At 43.4% G+C, this 20,831-nt stretch overlaps 1 protein-coding gene across 12 annotated transcripts in view; it reads right to left on the minus strand.

Annotated features, from left to right (window-relative positions):
- LOC134337298 (receptor-type tyrosine-protein phosphatase S-like) overlaps positions 1-20,831 on the minus strand; it is a 513,177-nt gene that overhangs the window by 220,621 nt on the left and 271,725 nt on the right. For all 12 annotated transcript variants that reach the window (XM_063032185.1, XM_063032183.1, XM_063032184.1 and 9 more), the window contains exon 5: positions 5,913-6,098. In XM_063032185.1, coding sequence (XP_062888255.1) covers positions 5,913-6,098 — 186 coding nt within the window. The remainder of the gene's footprint in view (positions 1-5,912; positions 6,099-20,831) is intronic.

Raw genomic sequence — 20,831 nt, forward strand, 5'->3', positions numbered from 1 at the left:
CACTGTACAACAATACCTCTCCAACCAGACTGTATAACAATACCTCTCCAACCCCACTGTCCAACAATACCTCTCCAACCACTCTGTCCAACAATACCTCTCCGACTCCACTGTCCAACAATACCTCTCCAACCACACTGCCCAACAATACCTCTCTAACCACACTGTCCAACAATACCTCTCCAACCCCACTGCCCAACTATACCTCTCCAACCAGACTGCCCAACAATACCTCTCCAACCAGACTGCCCAACAATACCTCTTCAACTCCACTGTCCAACAATACCTCTCCCACCACACTGTCCAACAATACCTCTCCAACCACTCTGTCCAACAATACCTCTCCAACTCCACTGTCCAACAATACCTCTCCAACCACACTGCCCAACAATACCTCTCCAACTCCACTGTCCAACAATACCTCTCTTACCACACTGTCCAACAATATCTCTCTAACCCCACTGCCCAACAATACCTCTCCAACCCCACTGTCCAACAACACCTCTCCAACCACACTGTCCAACAATACCTCTCCAACCACACTGTCCAACAATACCTCTCCAACCCCACTGCCCAACAATACCTCTCTAACCACACTGTCCAACAATATCTCTCCAACCCCACTGTCCAACAATAGCTCTCCAACCACACAGTCCAGCAATACCTCTCCAACCACACTGTCAAGAATACCTCTCCAACCCCACTGTCCAACAATAGCTCTCCAACTACACTGTACAACAATACCTCTCCAACCAAACTGTATAACAATACCTCTCCAACCCCACTGTCCAACAATACCTCTCCAACCACTCTGTCCAACAATACCTCTCCGACTCCACTGTCCAACAATACCTCTCCAACCCCACTGCCCAACAATACCTCTCCAACCAGACTGCCCAACAATACCTCTCCAACCCCACTGCCCAACAATACCTCTCCAACCCCACTGCCCAACAATACCTCTCCAACTCCACTGCCCAACAATACCTCTCCAACCAGACTGCCCAACAATACCTCTCCAACCACACTGCCCAAGAATACCTCTCTAACCACACTGTCCAACAATACCTCTCTAACCACACTGCCCAACAATACCTCTCTAACCACACTGTCCAACAATACCTCTCCAACCCCACTGCCCAACAATACCTCTCCAACCAGACTGCCCAACAATACCTCTTCAACCCCACTGTCCAACAATACCTCTGCCACCACACTGTCCAACAATACCTCTCCAACCACTCTGTCCAACAATACCTCTCCAACTCCACTGTCCAACAATACCTCTCCAACCACACTGCCCAACAATACCTCTCCAACTCCACTGTCCAACAATACCTCTCCAACCACACTGCCCAACAATACCTCTCCAACCCCACTGTCTAACAATACCTCTCCAACCCCACTGTCCAACAATACCTCTCCAACCACACTGCCCAACAATACCTCTCCAACCAGACTGCTCAAACAATACCTCTCCAACCCCACTGTCCAACAATACCTCTCCAACCACACTGTCCAACAATACCTCTCCAACCACTCTGTCCAACAATACCTCTCCAACTCCACTGTCCAACAATACCTCTCCTACCACACTGCCCAACAATACCTCTCCAACTCCACTGTCCAACAATACCTCTGCAACCCCACTGTCCAACAATACCTCTCCAACCACACTGCCCAACAATACCTCTCCAACCACACTGCCCAACAATACCTCTCCAACCCCACTGTCCAACAATACCTCTCCAACCACACTGCTCATTAATACCTCTCGAACCCCACTGTCCAACAATACCTCTCCAACTCCACTGTCCAACAATACCTCTCCAACCCCACTGCCCAACAATACCTCTCCAATCAGACTGCCCAACAATACCTCTCCAACCACACTGCCCAACAATACCTCTCTAACCACACTGTCCAACAATATCTCTCCAACCCCACTGCCCAACAATACCTCTCCAACATCACTGTCCAACAATACCTCTCCAACCACTCTGTCCAACAATACCTCTCCAACCACACTGCCCAACAATACCTCTCCAACCCCACTGTCCAACAATACCTCTCCAACTCCACTGTCCAACAATACCTCTCCAACCCCACTGCCCAACAATACCTCTCCAATCAGACTGCCCAACAATACCTCTCCAACCACACTGCCCAACAATACCTCTCTAACCACACTGTCCAACAATATCTCTCCAACCCCACTGCCCAACAATACCTCTCCAACATCACTGTCCAACAATACCTCTCCAACCACTCTGTCCAACAATACCTCTCCAACCCCACTGTCCAACAATACCTCTCCAACCACTCTGTCCAATAATACCTCTCCAACTCCACTGTCCAACAACACCTCTCCAACCACACTGTACAACAATACCTCTCCAACCACACTGCCCAACAATACCTCTCTAAACACACTGTCCAACAATATCTCTCCAACCCCACTGCCGAACAATACCTCTCCAACCAGACTGCCCAACAATACCTCTCGAACCCCACTGTCCAACAATACCTCTCCAACCCCACTGTCCAACAATACCTCTCCAACCACTCTGTCCAATAATACCTCTCCAACTCCACTGTCCAACAATACCTCTCCAACCACACTGTACAACAATACCTCTCCAACCAGACTGCCCAACAATACCTCTTCAACCCCACTGTCCAACAATACCTCTCCCACCACACTGTCCAACAATACCTCTCCAACCACTCTGTCCAACAATACCTCTCCGACTCCACTGTCCAACAATACCTCTCCAACCACTCTGTCCAACAATACCTCTCCGACTCCACTGTCCAACAATACCTCTCCAACCACACTGCCCAACAATACCTCTCTAGCCACACTGTCCAACAATACCTCTCCAACCCCACTGCCCAACAATACCTCTCCAACCAGACTGCCCAACAATACCTCTCCAACCACACTGCCCAACAATACCTCTCTAACCACACTGTCCAACAATACCTCTCCAACCCCACTGCCCAACAATACCTCTCCAACCAGACTGCCCAACAATACCTCTTCAACCCCACTGTCCAACAATACCTCTCCCACCACACTGTCCAACAATACCTCTCCAACCACTCTGTCCAACAATACCTCTCCAACTCCACTGTCCAACAATACCTCTCCAACCACACTGCCCAACAATACCTCTCCAACCCCACTGTCTAACAATACCTCTCCAACCCCACTGTCCAACAATACCTCTCCAACCCCACTGCCCAACAATACCTCTCCAACCAGACTGCTCAAACAATACCTCTCCAAGCCCACTGCCCAACAATACCTCTCCAACCAAACTGTACAACAATACCTCTTCAACCACTCTGTCCAACAATACCTCTCCAACTCCACTGTCCAACAATACCTCTCCAACCACATTGCCCAACAATACCTCTCCAACCACACTGCCCAACAATACCTCTCCAACCACACTTCCCAACAATACCTCTCCAACCCCACTGTCCAACAATACCTCTCCAACCACACTGCGCTAACAAGATTGCTCATGTGTATTGGTCCGAACCCAACTGTACCACTGTGTCGGTACCACTTCAACTGTGCCAGTGAAATCCACTGCTCATTCTGTCCAAACACACTGCACCATCTAACCCTTCCAACTGGACTGCTCCACCTTTACCACCTGAATATTATTTTCCTGTTTACTACCTTACCTGTAGGAGCAAATCTACCAACTCAGCTGTCTACTCCAGCTTTAAAGATCCGACCGTATTGTTTCCTTGTCGGACTCTAGCTGTTGAATACCAGTCATACTACCTCACTGATACTAACCCAACGTTACAGCCCCTAATACCACTGTCCCAAATAATGGTATCTCCCCACCCTTACGATTTCATTGACAACTGTCCATTCTTTACTGCTGCAACTTTAAGATCATACTGTCCTTTCATTCCAGTCCCAATTGTCGCTTTCAACTACACCGCCTAACTACACGCTCTATGTGTAGGTCCCAACAGCAGCACCCAGACGAATTGCATGGGAAAAGGGGAAGAAAATAACTGCAGGTGCTGGAAATGTGTAAGGAAGCTCGAGAGTGCTGGTAACACTCAGTCAGTCAGGCAGCATCTGTGGAGTAAAGTTAATGACTTTTCCGATAAAGGATCACTGACCTGAAATATTAACTCTGTTTTCCTCTCAAAGGATGTTGCCTGACTTGTTTAGTTTCTGTTTGTTACTGTACAATCCAACCAGAGGAGAGCAACTGCACCCAGATCAATCACCCTGAAGCCATAATTGCCAATGGTACCATGACAACTGAACTGCTTTATCTACAATACCCAATCCCAAATGTAATGGCTAAAATTGCAGTCATCCCCCCCAGCCATTTCGAAAAGTAACTCCAATCATAACAGTCCAACTACATGGCAATAACCGTTGAGCTCCAATATTAACAGCCTCGCTTACCAACCTGATATTAATTTGTGACTCTCTCTGCTCTGTATGCCTCAATTCATACTTGCTTGCTGGTGCTGGAGAGAGCTTGCTTATTTTAGGAAAACATTTAATACCCTATTTAAATTTAAACTAGAGTAACAAACACAGTCCCTACGTGAATACAACAATTTATAGCACACATTAAAACTGAGCATGGTTGATCCTAAGCCAAGACTTGAGAAGAATCTGTATGGGTTAGATGTGGAACTCCAGGAAACAAGAATGGATGCAGAAACTGGTATTGTTCAAAAGGGTGCAGCATGAAGAATTCCTAAGGGAATTTGGGTAAAATCTGTTGCTAGGTTATAGGCAGGGTTGTCTGATGGGGTTTAAAATAACAACAATCTCGTGTGGGTTGGTTGGGTAGGACCAGCAGGTTTTATTAATAGTTAGTAAAATGCAAGCATGCATTTTAAGCTATTTGTGACATTAGTCTGGAGAGGGTTTTGTGAATTAGGCTTCGAAGGACAATACTTACCAAAGGACTCTTTAAGATTAAGAAACAGAAAAAAAGAAAACATTATAGAAGACATTATTCAGCTACATAGTCATTGTTATGTAACATTAAAAAAACTTTAAATATTTTACTTAGGTTCAAACACATTAGTAAAATCGGTTAATTCAATTCATTGTCATCTTAGTTAAATGATCGTTAATATATTATTTGATTTTGATACTACAGAGAGCAACATGCAATCGCAAAATAGCAAGGATATTGCTGAAATTCAAAGTTCAAAACCATGGCAACAGAGGTGCCTGAGAGATTTTAAGAGGTCAATCATTTTAAGGATTAAGCGCAGCTCACTGCAGGATATGAGGTTTAGATTAAACAATTTTACGTTAGTTCCTTTATTAAAACATGTTTTATTTTAGGCTTAATAAAGTTGAAGAATTCATCTGGCCTGTATTGTTTTGGCACCATGTACTGTAAGGTACTTGATAAACTTTGCCAATGGTTCCAGTGTGTCAGAATGATGCTGCCTGCTCACCTGTATATACCACAACCAGCAAGGGCAGCAAAAATACCTTGGTAAGAGTTTTCCAATCTCAACGATTTGTTTCAATTTGACACATTGGTCACAGAATGGAATCCCAAATAGAAAAAAAGAAGAGATAATAAAAACAAGGAAAAAAAAACTAAACTAAATTATAAACAACTAAATGGAGGTACAGTCGTCCCAGGGAGAAAAAAGGCACTTTGAAAAACATAATGAAAAGAACTGGAGATACAGTCACAGCAGTGAGCAGCATGAATCAAAGAAAGCTCTATGCACAGGAGAGACAGACAGAATGACAAGCTATGAGGACGTCACAAACATCAACATGGCAGTAACAGCTACACAAAGACTTTCTGGTTCCACGTTTTCTTTTAAAGAAGCAGGTTAATCATTTTTGCATCATTTGGAAATATCTTGTTCACTCCAGCTCCTACCTGACCGTAACTGCTTGATGCGCGTGCTGGAGCTGGGGTCGACCGGCAGGAAGTCTTTGAACCAGGTGATCTCGGGGTCCGGGTTTCCACTGGCGGCACACAGCATGGTGGCCGTGCGGGTGCGCTCCACCACCTTCAGCTGGGGGCCCATGTCGATATTAGGGAAACCCGAGGGCAACTGGTCCTCTGCGGGCAAGAAGGGGAGACGATTAGAGAAATTCACATCTGCACTGGCACTGAGAAGTGAAAGCCAACATTGTCCATACTTCTAACTGAAATTCCACTGTGGACCAGAAAGTCACCGCTCCAACAACTCAATGTCATCCAGCTCAAGCAGGCTTTAGGACTCATACACCATCCATAACCAAAACATTTAGGCACCATTTAGAAAACATATTACAGTTACCTATGCATCTTCAGAGCCTGAAACTTCTCTCATCACAAAGGACAAGGAGTCAGATAACTGGAATATCACCCCCTGCAGATCCCTCTCCACAAAATACCAACTTGGAAACGTAAAACCATTCTTTCATCATCTCAGATCTAAATCCTGCAACTCTGAGTACCTTCGCCACCACCTTCTCAAGGGCAATGAGGGTTGGACAAGAAATGTAGGCCTTGTTATCAACACTCAGATCCCTTGAAGTACAACGTTAAAAAAGTCACTGAGAATGACAAGCTGAGAGAGGAAAACATTGAAGACTTCCCCAGAAAGATTTAAAATGGGGCAGGAGATGTGGAACGAACTGTGATGATCAGAACTGGGGAAAGTGCCAAAGAAGTAGAGGATGGATCCGGGTGTGGAGGAACGACAGAAGGTTTGCTGCCTCTGAGACAGCTCTATGGAGTCAGAAAATGGCCCTCCATCCCACAAGTCCACTCAGATCACCAAGCACTCATTTCCACTAATCCCGTTTTATTCTCTCCACATTCCCATCAGCTCCTTTGACTCCACTACTCAGGCCACACTAATGACAGTTGCCAGCGGCCAAAGGACCGACCAACTTACATGTTTTCGTGATCTGGGAGAAAACCAGGCCAAGCGGAGGAAACTCCACAGGCTCACAGGGGGCACTCCAGGGCATAGCCTCAAGATTCAGGGGAACAGATTTAGGATGGAGTCGAGGTGAAATTGCTTTTCCCAGAGAGTAGTGAATCTGTGGAATTGTCTGCCAGGGAAGCAGTAGAGGCTACCTCATTAAATACATTACAGATGCAGTTAGCAATATTTTTGCCTTGCAGGGTTATGGGGAACTGCAGGTGGTTGGAGCTGAGACCACGGCCAATCAGCTATGATCTTATTGAAAGGCAGGACGAGCTCGATGGGCCAGATGGCCTACTCCTGCTCCTATTCCTTGTGTTCATCTGTTCTAAATGGCACACAGCACCAAAGGTCAGGGCTGAACCCAAGTCAGTGGTGCCGTGAGGAATAGTTCCACTCTGCCACTGTCTGCAGTAGAATGTCTACCTGTGCATCAGTTTTATACTTCATCACCTTCCAAGTACTAACGAGACAGGTAACTTAACTTAGCTATAATCTAGAGAACAGTAAGTTAATAACTGTGATATTAGAAAATGGCTTTGGTTAGGATTGACCATGTCCATTTCACAAGGTTTGCCTATATAAGGTTTGTCAGATTAAAAACCATGGGCAGAAGGAGCTGTTCCCATGCTGTACCTGTTCTATATTCTGTGAATAAAGTTCAAGAAGATAAATTCTCAAAGATCCGCTTGACATACCATCAATTAAAGCAGCTCACCGCAATACACATTTCTCTCTCCAAAGCACTATATTCCTTGCCTCTGACACATTGCAGAAATAAGTGTCTGTATAAGAACATGCAAGAACTCGATCTGGAAACACTCAAGATGGAAGCAGGAGTGATTCTCTGACCCGACTGGTCTCAGAAGCGGTTTAAAATTGACTAATTCATGCTGTGGTTTGTTCCCAAAGGGAAAAAATCTGCAGAGTGAGAAAACTGAAGACAATGACATTTTTCAGTTCGATTGGGAAAGAAATAAACGGGTGGAAATACTAAAGGGGATGAGAGAGATAGAGGGTGAATATGAGCGAGAGAAAGAGAGAGCTAGTGGGAGTGAGATAGTGAGAGGGAGAGAAACAGTGAGAGAGTCAGAGAGTGTGAAAAAGAGAGTGAGAGAGAGAGAGTGTGTGAGAGAGTCAGTGAGGGAGTGAGAGAGATAGAGAGTGAGAGACAGAGATAGAATGACAGAGAGCATGAGAGAGAGAGTGCAAATATGAGAGAGAGAATGTAGGAGAGAGAGTGAGAGACAGAGAGAAAGGATGTGAGAGAAGGAGAGTGAGAGATAGTGAGAGAGAGAAAGTGAGAGAAATGGTTGGAAATAAATAGAGGAAGGCATCTGCCAGAACGGAAAACAAAAAAATGTGAAGAAAGAAATGGGAACAAGTGAAAAGATAAGCACAGAGGAAAAGGAGAAGAGATCAAAGGGGTGAAGAAGTGAAACTAAAACACACTGAAGCAGAAAGAGAGCATGGGAGAGTAAGAAGACAAGAGAGAAACAGAAGGTGCTGTGATCCTGTCACGGTGATTTTGTGGCCCTTCTTTCTGTTAATGTGACCTCTATCAGCTCTTTCCCATCACTATGATCTTTGTTAGCATATTTGAAAGATTAAATATGATATGATGCAGAAGCAGACAGACGGGGAGAATGACTGGGAGCAAGGAGAAAAGATACTGAAAATAGGATAGGGAGATAATGAAAAAGACCAAAATCCTCAAAAATCCTGTGTGTGGTATCAGCAAATATCACTCAATATTTCAGTGAGGCATTAACTTGTGGGCAGAGTAAATGTAAATATTAACTTGCTGAATGCTAACAATATTTTCTAAATATCAGGGAAAAGTCATTATAAAGGAAGGGAGTGTGAGCAAGAAGAAATAGATTTCCATCCAGCTCTTTGGAATGAAAGCTGCAATGCAAATAAGAGTTCTGAGCTGCCTGACAGGGAAGTCCATTTCAGAAGGGTACCTTCATTGCCACGCATTCTACTGTACAGTAAGTACATGGGAATATTAGTGCTAAGACCATAAGACATAGGAACAGGATTAAGCCATTCGGCCCATCAAGTCTGCTCTGCCACTCAATGATGACTGGTTTATTTTCCCTTTCAACCTTACTTCTCCTACCTTCTCCCCATAACCTTTGATGCCCTTATTAATCAAGTACTTATCAACCTTCGCTTTAAATATACCCAGTGACATGCCCTCCACAGCTGTCTGGGTAATGAATTCCACAGATCCATCACCCTCTGGCTGAAGAAATTCCTCCTCATCTCTGTTCTAAAGGGAGGTCCTTCTTCTCTGAGGATGCACCCTCTGGTCCTAGGCTGTTCCACTACTGCAATTATCCTCTGCATGTCCATTCCATCTAGGCCTTTCAATACAGTTATTTGCTAGGTTTCAATGAGATCCATCATTTATTCTTCCAAACTCTGGTGAGTACAGGCCCAGAGCCATAAAAAGCAACTCATACGTTAACCCTTTCATCCCCTGCATTGTTCTCATAAACCTCTTCTGGATGCTCTCCAATGCTAGCACATCCCTTTTCAGATATGGGACCCAAAGTTGCTCACAAAACTCCAAATGTGGCCTGACCAATGCGTTATAAAGCCTCAGCATTACACCTTTTATATTCGAGTCCTCGTGAACTGAATGATAACATTGCATTTGCCTTCCATATCACCAACTCAGCCTGCAAGTTAGCCAACAGGAAGTCCTTCACTTGCACTAGAACTCTCAAGTCCCTCTGCGTTTCTGATTTCTGAATTCACTCCCTCCTTCGAAAAATAGTCAATGCCTTTATTCCTTCTACCAAAGTGCATGACCATAAACTTCCCTATGCTCGACTCCATCTGCCTGAGTCAGGAGAGAACCAAGTTACATAAGTGCATCTCCAGCAACACCAAATGCAATAAGTGACAAAGCAGAGCCCTTGTACCTTCCACCAACCTAAAATTCATTCTTCTGTTGCTAGGGCACAGTGGCTACAGTATGCGTTATTTACATAACACTCTGGGGTTTACTCACCTAGACCACTCAGGTAGCATTTCCCAGCTTCACTAGCTCTACTGCTAAGAAGGATAAGAGCAGGATATGGAATACACCACCTCCGGGTTCCCCCAACACACCTTCCGAATGTGAAAATGCATCACTGGTCCTTCACTACGGTACGACAGTGTATGCACTAGAAGGACGGCAGTAAATCAAGGCATGTGTTCATCACCACCTTCTCAAGCACAGCTAGGGCTAGGCAATAAATGCCTAGCAGCTGATTCCCACATCTATAAATGAATTCAGAAATAACCTAAGAATATTGGTTCTTCAAAATGAGGTGATTGCATGGAATAGGTTAAACGTACACTTCTATATCATTCAGCCATTCGGATTACTCTGCATCACAGAACCTTCTGTTACTGGGCACAAACAACAAGCGTTGGGGCAAACATCCTAGCTCACCAAGACCTGTTCCATCAAAGCACGCTGTAAGCATGCACTGTTTATGCCTGCCTACAACCAATGTTGGAGGCAAGCACTAGCATTCTTTAGTTATCTGAACCAAACCTCAGGGGCTTTTCACTTTACATTAATCACACGTAGTGTTCGAAATCCATATCCTGGTTCGCGTTGAGAAAAATGCAGTGGTCACCCAGGGACCTGACAACTCTCCTCATGTAATTCTCCCCACCTACCATGTTCTGCTTTCAGACAATTAACTAAAAAGAAGAATGTTTTCTAGATTCTCATCTGACTTTTTGTGTCAGGATTTTATATCGTCTCTTGTTAAACAACCCAATACAAATAGCCTACTTTGCTTAACTGCCATTATCTAAAAATCTTATTTTAGTACCCATGCTAGTTATTGAATGACAATCCAGCGGCTGGCTGCTGACAGAATTTCAAATCCTTTGCTGTAGTTAGACACCAATATTTCAAAGACAATGACCTTAATAGAAATTGGCTTGTTCTTCTAGGAGCTTGATTAAGAACAGAATACTAGACTAGATGCAGCTTCCTTTAGGGCATATAAAGATCCTCTTTAAAGCTCATTCTCTGAGTGTTACTCTTACTAGCATTGATTTTCTCTAGAAGGAAGGGATGAGCAGTTCCTCTTGGTTCTAGATCCTCTTTCCATCCAGAATTATCTCCAACCTTCACGTTCGCTTCCTCCTGCCTCGAATTTGTTTCTTTCTCATTTTCTGACACCCTCTGTCACCTATCTGCCACTGTCTCCCAGCTACACTCAGCCCAGAACCACCTCCATACCTGGCACAACCTGCCTGTCATCACACATGCCTCCTCAGTCCACCAATCTCGTCAGCCTTCTGTCTCACCATCCTCTCCCCCCTGCACTTTATACTGATACAGGGTTTTGACCTGAGGCATCAACAATTCCATGCCTCCTCATAGCTTGTGCTTGGCCCACTGAGCTCAAATTCAAATTTAAATTCAAATTCCTCCAGCAGATCGTTTGTTGGGTTCCTTTAATCCCTCTGAGAGAAAAAACTAGGCTTTTGACCAGATTATGTACAAGGAATGGATTTATATCTAGGTCAGCATTGTGTGTATGAGTGTATCTGTGGTGTTTCCTGTGGGAGAGATACATTCCAGCTATGGTAGCACAATGGAAGATGTTTAGGTCTGCTGCAGAGGTACCCAAATATAGCCTTCAGATTAGGCTGGATTCCTTCATCAGTGCCAAATTCACTATCAACACTTAATACACAACGCCATACTTAGAAATTTACAAGCTCCAAACTAACCCTTATTTACACTTGCTTTCCTAATGAGCAGGGTCTTGTAATCGTGTTTTGTTCTTTAATGGCTTGATGCCCTGGAGACAGCACAGACTGCAGAATACTCTAATCTCACCAAAATGCAAACTGCTGGAGCATCTCCGCTGGTCAGGGAATATCTGTGGAGGCAGAGGGGCAGACAATGTTTCAGGTTGAGAACCTGCATCAGGACCAGATGCAGGGTTGAGACAGGAAACACAAATTTCTTGCTTCTCTGCAATTTCAATATTTTTTCCTTTTGGGTGTTAATGTGCACTGCACACTATACTCTACAGAGGTCTTACAATATTTTCATATATAGACTTATCATTGCATGTTGTCTACCTCATCAAAATGCTTAGCGCAATGCCTAACTTTAATATTCATGTATCTTTACTTTTGGTCCAATTGGTTACTTACTAAAAGGTGGTTTTTAACATAAAATGAATTCACTCCTTCAGGGGAGATGAGGAGATAATCTTCCCCGGATCATTTTATTGTCACCAGCTCTAGAAGTCAGACTCCAAAGCCATTTTAGCAACAGGCTGTAGTCTTCCCAAGAATGCTCCTGGACAAATTTACAGTTATGAAAACACATTTTGCATTTTTCTTGTTTTGAGAGGAAGAGAATGTTATTTTTCCTCAGCATGTTATAATTCTCAGTACTGCTGTTGTTCCCAGTTTGTGTCATTGGAGTTGCATTCATTCAAATGGCTTGAAGCTTGTCCTTTCCTGCAGATCATGCAGTGGACTTCTAAGTGCATTAATAAACAGAATTTTAATAAACTTTGGCTGTCCTTTAACAAACAAATAAGGCCCACCACACAAGATTTTTGCCCAGCAGACAAACCTTCATTCTGGAACTAGCACTCATACTTATTTCTCATATTTCCTTCTTGCAATGAAAGAGGCCATTCAGCCACCGAGTCCAGAGCAACTCCGTCAATCCCAATCCTTTTGCCTACTTACTTCCCTGTAACTTAATATTTCCCTTCTTAATCCCATCTACTTATAATACTGGCGGGGATTTAGCTAGCAATCCTTGATGGATTTCTATCAAGCATCTTCACTTTCGTCCTGTCTACTAACAATCCAGATTCTTGTTTCCATCCAGCCCCCCATCAACAGAGATCCCCACCACCCAGGCCATGCTTTCTTCTCACTGCTGCATCAGGGAGAAGGTACAAGAGCCTCACAATTCACACTGCGAGGTTTAAGAACAGTTACCACCCATGAACCATCAGGCTCTTGAGTAAAAGATGACAATGACACTCTCTTGCCCCATCAATGAGACATTTTCACAACCAATGACCTCAATTTAACGAGTCTTTATCTCATGATCTCATGTTTTTGTTATTTATTGCTATTTATTTATACGCATTTGCACAGATGTCTTCTGTATTATGGTTGATCTTTCATTGATCCTGTTATAGTTACTATACTATAGATTTGCAGAGTATGCCCACAGGTAAATGAATCTCAGGGTTCTATATGGTGACAAATATGTACTTTGATAATAAAGTTTACTTTGAACTTTGATCTCTTCAAGGATGAAAGGAGCATTAGGCTTTTCCTTGCACTTTAAGTCATATCTTGGCCCCAATTTCTGCACAGGGCCGGCTACCGGCTGCTCTCTATCCACACAACAGAGTTCGCAGCACACAGAAAAAAACAAGCCGAGTTCATCAATAGAGGGGGGAGCAGGGGATGAAAGCATGATGAATGAAGGTGATACAACCTGTGAAAATGACACTATTAAAGCAAGAGGACAAATGGTCTTTGGTATAGGCAGGCAAAAATAGAGAGATACAGACATTACCATCACAGAGAGATGCAGGTAAAGTTTGCACCTTCTTATTCATTTACATTTTTTGCTTCACATATGCTTTTCTTGCAGTGCCAATCCCCCTCTAGGCTAGACTGCAACTCCCGGGTGCAAAGGTTCTCTCCGCCAACCCAGTTGTATTAACCAAGAACTTGTTCATTTCCGGCATAAGCAGCTGTGTTCTGAGATCCTGAAACTCAGGTGGCAAGTCTGGATTCGTGTACTGCACAAGGGCATTGACTCATTGGGTGCCTACGGCTCGAAGCTGTCGGATGGTGATGCCAGTCTCTCTCTCCCTCTCCCCCCCAACCTCTCTCTCTCTCACACACACACACACAAGATATAGGAACAGAATTAGGCCATTTGATTCATCGAGTCTGTTCCGTCATTTCATCATGGCTGATCCAATTTTCCTCTCAGCCCCTATCTCCTGCCTTCTCCCTGTATCCCTTCATGCCCTGACCAATCAAGAATCTATCAACCTCTGCCTTAAATATACATAAAGACAGTCTCCACAGCTGTCTGTGGGAAAGAATTCCACAGATTCAACACTCTCTGGCTATAGAAATTCCTCCTCATCTCCATTTTGAGGCTGTGTTCTCTAGTCTTAGACTCTCCCACCACAGGAAACATCCTCTCCGCATCCACTTTATCAGGCCTTTCACCATTCGATAAGTTTCAATGAGTTTACCCCTGATTCTTCTGAATAAGCACACACACACACAGACAGCTTCAACTCCAATTTGAAAAACAGCTGATCTGATTAACCATTTCTGCAGAAGTACTGTGTGGAGAACCAAACTTCGCCTGCCTTTCTCCCATCAGATATCCCTCCTCTGCAGGAGTGGCCACACGAGAAAGGATGGGACTGCTACAATGTTCTTTACAAGAAGGTAACCAAACAGTAATCTGAGCTCTGGTGTAATCCAATAAACATTAAAGGAAGGCATAGGAAGCCGATTTCATTCATGGAACACTACCTCACCACTGTACTGTCCTTCTTTCTGGACTCTCTTCACTTCTCCAAATCCTTCTTCTCCTTTGCACATCAGACCGTATTGTTCTTTTACTGTTACGGTTCTGTGTAACTGGATGCTGTTACTCACTCTCCAGATCGTGACAGTTCCTGAGCCTGTCAGTGATTCCCTCTCCGACACACTCCATTTCACCCAACCATTGCATTATTCATCATAATCAGTTGAGGATTCCCAGCTTTCTGTAGACCTTCAGAACATGCAACATTAACCACTCGTTCTTGCCGACTTGATACTTACAGGAATGTGTAGCAGCACCAAGTTCCCGAACCATTTTTTTTGCATCTATGTTTTAGTCGTTGAGGAGCATTACATTTGATTCATAACTGCTTCACACAGCATGCTTTAGAGTTATAAATAAAACAATATTGCTCCCACAGGCAGAAGTGTATTCTTGAGTTTTCCATTCCCACTCATACAGTGATTCACTGGCAAATGCATCGACAACATTGCATATCATCAGAAGAATGCACGTGCTAGAACAGGGTTAGTCTACTTAGCCCTTTCAGGTTGTTGTATTATTTGATAAGATCATGGCTGATCCAAATGTGAAGTCAAACCCCGATTTCTGTTAACCCACAGTAATCTTTTATCCCCTTAGTGACCAGAATCTAGCCAACTCTGGGTTAAATATATTCAAAGGCTCTCCTGCCAGCACCCTTTATGGAAGAGAGTTCTGAAGTCACAACTCTCTGATAAAAAAGTACTTGAAATGGGTGAAAACTAATTTCAAGCAGTCTTCCCTATCCTGGTGAGGAAATGTTCTGTCCACATCCACCATATCATGAACCCTAGCATCTTGCAAACTTCAATCATCATTTCTCACTGTTTAAACTCCAGCACATTCAAGCCTACCATGTTTACAAAACCTGCATTCAAGCCAACTCCAGCATGTTCAAGCTGACAAACTTTCTCATGATGAAATGCCCATAGTCCAGTAATGTGGTCCTAATGTGGAGTAACGGGATCAGTTTAGATGGGCAAAAAAGGTCAGAATGGACATAGTGGACCGAAGGCCTACCTCTGTGCTGTTCACTCTATGACTCTGTAAGTCTTCTATGGTACTTCCAATACATCTACAGTATATGCTTGAAAAATGAGACTAAAACAGCACACAGTACATCATCTCATCACCAATGCCCTATAGAACTTAGCAGAGTTTTGGGTTCAGATTTCTTAGCAGTAAGCATTAACATTTTTTTGGCTTTCATAATCATTGCTATCCATATTTACTTGCCTTTAGCAAATTATGCACTAGGAGATCCGAATCCATCTGTATCTCACAGCTCTGTGATCCCTCACTAATTACATTCAGTGCTTCTCTTCCACTTTTCTGCCAAAATGGCTAATTCCACATCTTCCCACGTTATACTCCATATGCCTACTTGCTTAATGAATCTAGTCCCTTTCACAACGTACCTTCCTACCTGGCTTTGTGTCATTAGTAAACTTAGCCACCACACCTTTGGTGCCTTCATCTTTGATATATAAAAGGTTGAGCCTTGAAGCACACTGCTCATTACACTTTGCCAACCAGAAAAAGACTCATTTATTCCCAGTCTCTGAAAGATGCCAGCCAGCCAATGTTCAATCCACACCAATATGCTACCTCCTGCATAATGAGTTTTTATTTTTGGCAATAACATTTGATGTGGCAGCTTAACAAATAACTTCAGGAGATCTAAGAATAAACTTCCATTGGTTCCTCCTGAATTTTTCAAACACCCTGCTATAAAGTCTTTAATAATGATATCTATCATTTTCTCCCTGGCAGATGTTAAACTGACTGGCTTTCTGTTTTCTTGCAGATTCATGGAGAAATGCAGCACGGAAACCTACCCTCCAGCCCATCAAGCCTGCACTGGCCATCAGTCATCCATCTACACTATGCTATCCCGTTTTTGTTTCTCCCCGCATTCTCATTAATTCCCCTGAGATTCTACCACTTACCTACATTAGAGGCAATTTACAGTGGGCAGTTAACCAATCAAACTGTAAGCCTTTGGAATGTGGGAGGAAACCAGAGCACTGGGAGGAAACCCTCACTGCCATCAGTAGAACGTTCAAGCTCCACTCAGATAGTACCAGGGGTCAGGGATGAACCTGGGTCTCTGGCACTGTGAAATAGCAGCTTTATTTGCTGCACTGTTCATTCGTCTTCCTCCAAACCCGAATAAAGGAGTCACACTTCCTATTTTCCTTCCTCAAACCTAAGGAATTTTTCAGAATTAAAAACCAATACATCAACTATCTCACAAGCCACTTTTAAAACCCTGGGGTAAACTCCACCATACTTGACCTCTCAGCTTACATATACAGCAGTTGCTCAGGACCACTTTCTACCTGGTTGGAATTTTCCTGAGTTCTTCCTTCCTTTCCGCTTCCCAATTTACAGCTCTTTCTGAGACATTCAGTCAACAGATATTTGAACTTTTATGATTCTAAGTCTTCCACTGAGGGGAAACTTATTGTAGGCCAAGGCATTGACGGGATCCCTGCTTGAGAAGCAGATTGAGAAGGGATTTAGAGTTGGGTGGAGGCAGAATCATTTTAGGGCTTTAAGGATAAAGCGCATTCGTTTCTCAGATACTTCTTGTGAAGTAAGATCATTCGGCCCGGTGAGTCTACGCCAGCTTTTAGAGAAAACCCACTCCATTTATTTCTTTACAACCCATTCACCCTCATATACCAATCAAACCCCTGCCTCTGATACTAGGGTCAACTTACAGTGGCCGGCCAGAAAATTATTGAAGATGAAAGTGTGGCAGTTCACAGGCAACCTCAATGAAAGAATCAGAGAAAGTTAAGAAAGGGACGTTTGCCTGTTGTAGATACAGATGAAGACATTAAATTTAACTTTCTTGAGTTGGAGGAGCTATCAGAGATAGACACAGAACAGGTTCTATGTTACATCCTACTCTGAACTCAACACAGTCTCTCAGTCCCCAATAACTCCAGTAGGTTTAAAAACACCCTGACCTTATCTCAAGCATTTGGACTCAGTTCCCTCGATTAGAGAGCCACAATTATAAACACCACTGAATCAAGCCACAAAAACCATGTGTTGCTGCTCTTTTTGACTGGTGCTTCTCAAAGCAAATGACATGGTGTTACAATTGGCATCACTGTACAATGCCCAGCTTTGATTCACAAAGGAAGAATTGTAGTGGAGAGTAGCTGGTGCCCATCTCACTGTGCAATTGCTTGGGCCAATGTCAATCCATCCCTGCATGGGTCAGTACTATGGCAGTGTACTCTGGCCGAGAGATAGTCCTCTGCATCCTATTGAAGTCCATGGATCAGTTCCAAGATGGAAAAATATCATCATTCATTAGTTCTCTGTAAATCTCTCCTGAACTGAACTGCTTGCTGGCACATCCAATAGCCTTTCACAACAATTCAATCATTTCATGTTAACTATTACTTCCATAATTTCCATTATAAATTTAATTAATTATTTGACTGAAAGTTACTCATTTAAACTTGTGTCTAAATTGATAATGCAAGTCCTTGGCTACTAGTTCAGTAACTTTTTGTCACGATACCCCCACTGTATCCCAAAATAGGTAAGTGACCTTGTTACTTCATTGAAGCTTGGGAGCTGCCAGTGTTAATATACTACAACAAGAGCTATTATCGTGAGGGAATGACATCAGCAAACTGGGAAGATGAAGCTTACATATTAATATGCTATAATTCTTCAATGATAAATGACTGCTGCCGTTGACTAGCGCCTGGGAGCATCAGTGCACTACATCACCTAATGGTATATCTTAGATTTATGGTCAGCATCCCTACAGCTCAGTTCTTCAACTCGGGTGTCCCTTTGCAGGCCCGCTCATGAGTGAAAAGCATGCATTTTGTGAAGGGAAGCAGAAAATGAGTCTGGAAGTTATCACAAGTAAGGTTGAGCCACTGGGCGGGTGTCGAGTCAGGAAAAGTCTGACTTAATGTGAGTCAGAATACCACAGCAATACAAAAAAAACGTAAACCTTACACAGATATATACTTCAAGCCATGTAAGAAAAACAAGCAGTAGAGAGCCAGTTTTATTAGTTTTCATTTATGCAAATATTATGGCAGACAGACTATTTGGATAAGACTTACAATGTGCCTTTGCAAACTTAAGGGTGAGAAGCAAATCTAATCTGTGCTTGGGTGTCTGCTATCGAGATAGAATATATCTTAATTATCCCCTTGATAATGCCAGCAGATTTAGTGCTCATGTTTCCTCTTCCACGAATCTATTTCTTGACTGGTATTGGAATTGGTTTATTTTTGTCATGTGTACTGAAAAGCAGTGAGCAGATTGTCTTGCATACTGTTCATACATATCAGATCACTGCACAGTGCACTCAGGTAAACAATAAGGTGCAAGATCGTAACAAGGTAGATTGCGAGGTGAGGAGTCCATTTTATTGTGCTGGGGAACTATCTAATAGTCTTATAACAGTGGGCTAGAAGCTGCCCTTGAACCTGGTGGTATGTGCTTTTGTTATCGTCTGCCTGATCGAAGAGGGGAGAAGACAGAAGGTGCAGGGTGGGTGGGATCTTTGATAATGCTGGCTGCTTTGCCAAGACAGTGACTATAAAACATCACATTCTTATTGGGGGCTGGCAAATGAGGGCATGCAACGGTTCTACTACATTCTGAGCTCCGAACTGTAAACGGCACCTCCATAGCGCTGAATGGGTCAGCTAATATATAGAACTGTGATTGAAAACTCATCACGGATAATGAAGGCTTGTGAATCGACACTGTGTTTGCCTGAAATCAAGTTAAAAATTGCCTGCCTGGCTGGTGGGAGAATGGCAGGAGTCCTCTGGTAAGTAGTTGAATGGATGACTTGACTATCTCACCATTCCTCCAAAAGACAATTCAATCTGCCCAGTGCCAGGACAAGTGAGCTGAACAACTTTGAGATTCAAGATTGAAGATTCATTTATTAACAAAGAATGTATAAATTATACAACCCTGAGATTTGCTTGCTTATGGGTAGCCACGATGCAAGAAACCAGAAAGAACCCAATTAAAGGAAAAAAAAAAGAACACACTCAATATGTGCTCACAGAGCACGCAGAGAATGAAAAAGATACAAATCAGGCTAACAATTGAAGTGAACAACAACATTCTGAACCAAAAATGAGTCCTCAGATCCAAACCCCAGAGCACACCAGAGTAGGCCCAAAGCCTCGCTTATCAGTTTTTCATATTACCTCAAAGGGATAACAGCCTCAGCATGAGCAGCTTTACCCTGAAATCTGCTGAGCTTTGTTTGTGCATTCATGTCTTAACACCCCCCCGCCCCAGGGTGGCTTTGAACAGGCTCTGAGCTCATTTCACATAGATATCTATTTTAAATTCTTTTCATCAATTGTTATTAACCAGGCATACACTGCAGGTTGGTTCACTATTGGTCATAGTTCCTGACACACAATGTATGCTCTCCATCCTAATGCTGTCACTGGATTTTATTTGGCGTCATGGGACGAATGCACCGCATTAGGTGTCAAGTCAATGAAATTACTCGTGTCAGTTGGTAACATTCATGCTTGAGGAAGCAGGTTTAAGTCTCAGTTGACAACTTGATCACATAATTTAGGCCGACAATTCAAACATCCTTCAGGTGTCCACTGGATCCAACTGGATCTGTAGATATACAGACAGAATCTCACGGTCTTTGCTGGGGATGACAAGCCAACAATGACATCTTGTGTGTAAACTTCTTACATTGTGAGCCCACTACTAAACCATTGCCCACTTTCATGTTTGTTCTAATGCATAGTCACTGAGCTTCATCAATTTGTTGGATTTTTCTGATTGAGTTATCAGGATAAATATAATGTGGGTACCCTTCTTGTATGTTACCTCAGCAGCTCAGAATATTCCCAGAACTCATTCTTTCCACAGTCTCAAGCCTCGTTGGCTTCAGCCTGCAGACTGTGTGTAGCTGGCTCAGGGCAGGTTGCAGACACAAAGGATGCAGGTGATGGAATTTGTATCAACAAGCAATCTGCTGGAGGAGCTCTCATGGCTCCCACGGTTTTGTGAGGCCCTTTCTCACTGTTCCCCCTCTGTGGTTTCTGCTGCTCTTCAAGTATGTTCTTATCAAAATTCGGTATTAAATTCACATATCCTTCCTCAGGACTTGACTTCACCGTCATCTTGTTCCATTTGGCTTCCAGCTCAGTTCTTAGGACTTCCAGTTCACCCCAGCTAGGATCTCAGCTTCCTGCCTCACCACAAG

This window comes from Mobula hypostoma, chromosome 24 (assembly GCF_963921235.1).
Source record: "Mobula hypostoma chromosome 24, sMobHyp1.1, whole genome shotgun sequence".
NCBI lineage: Eukaryota > Metazoa > Chordata > Chondrichthyes > Myliobatiformes > Myliobatidae > Mobula > Mobula hypostoma.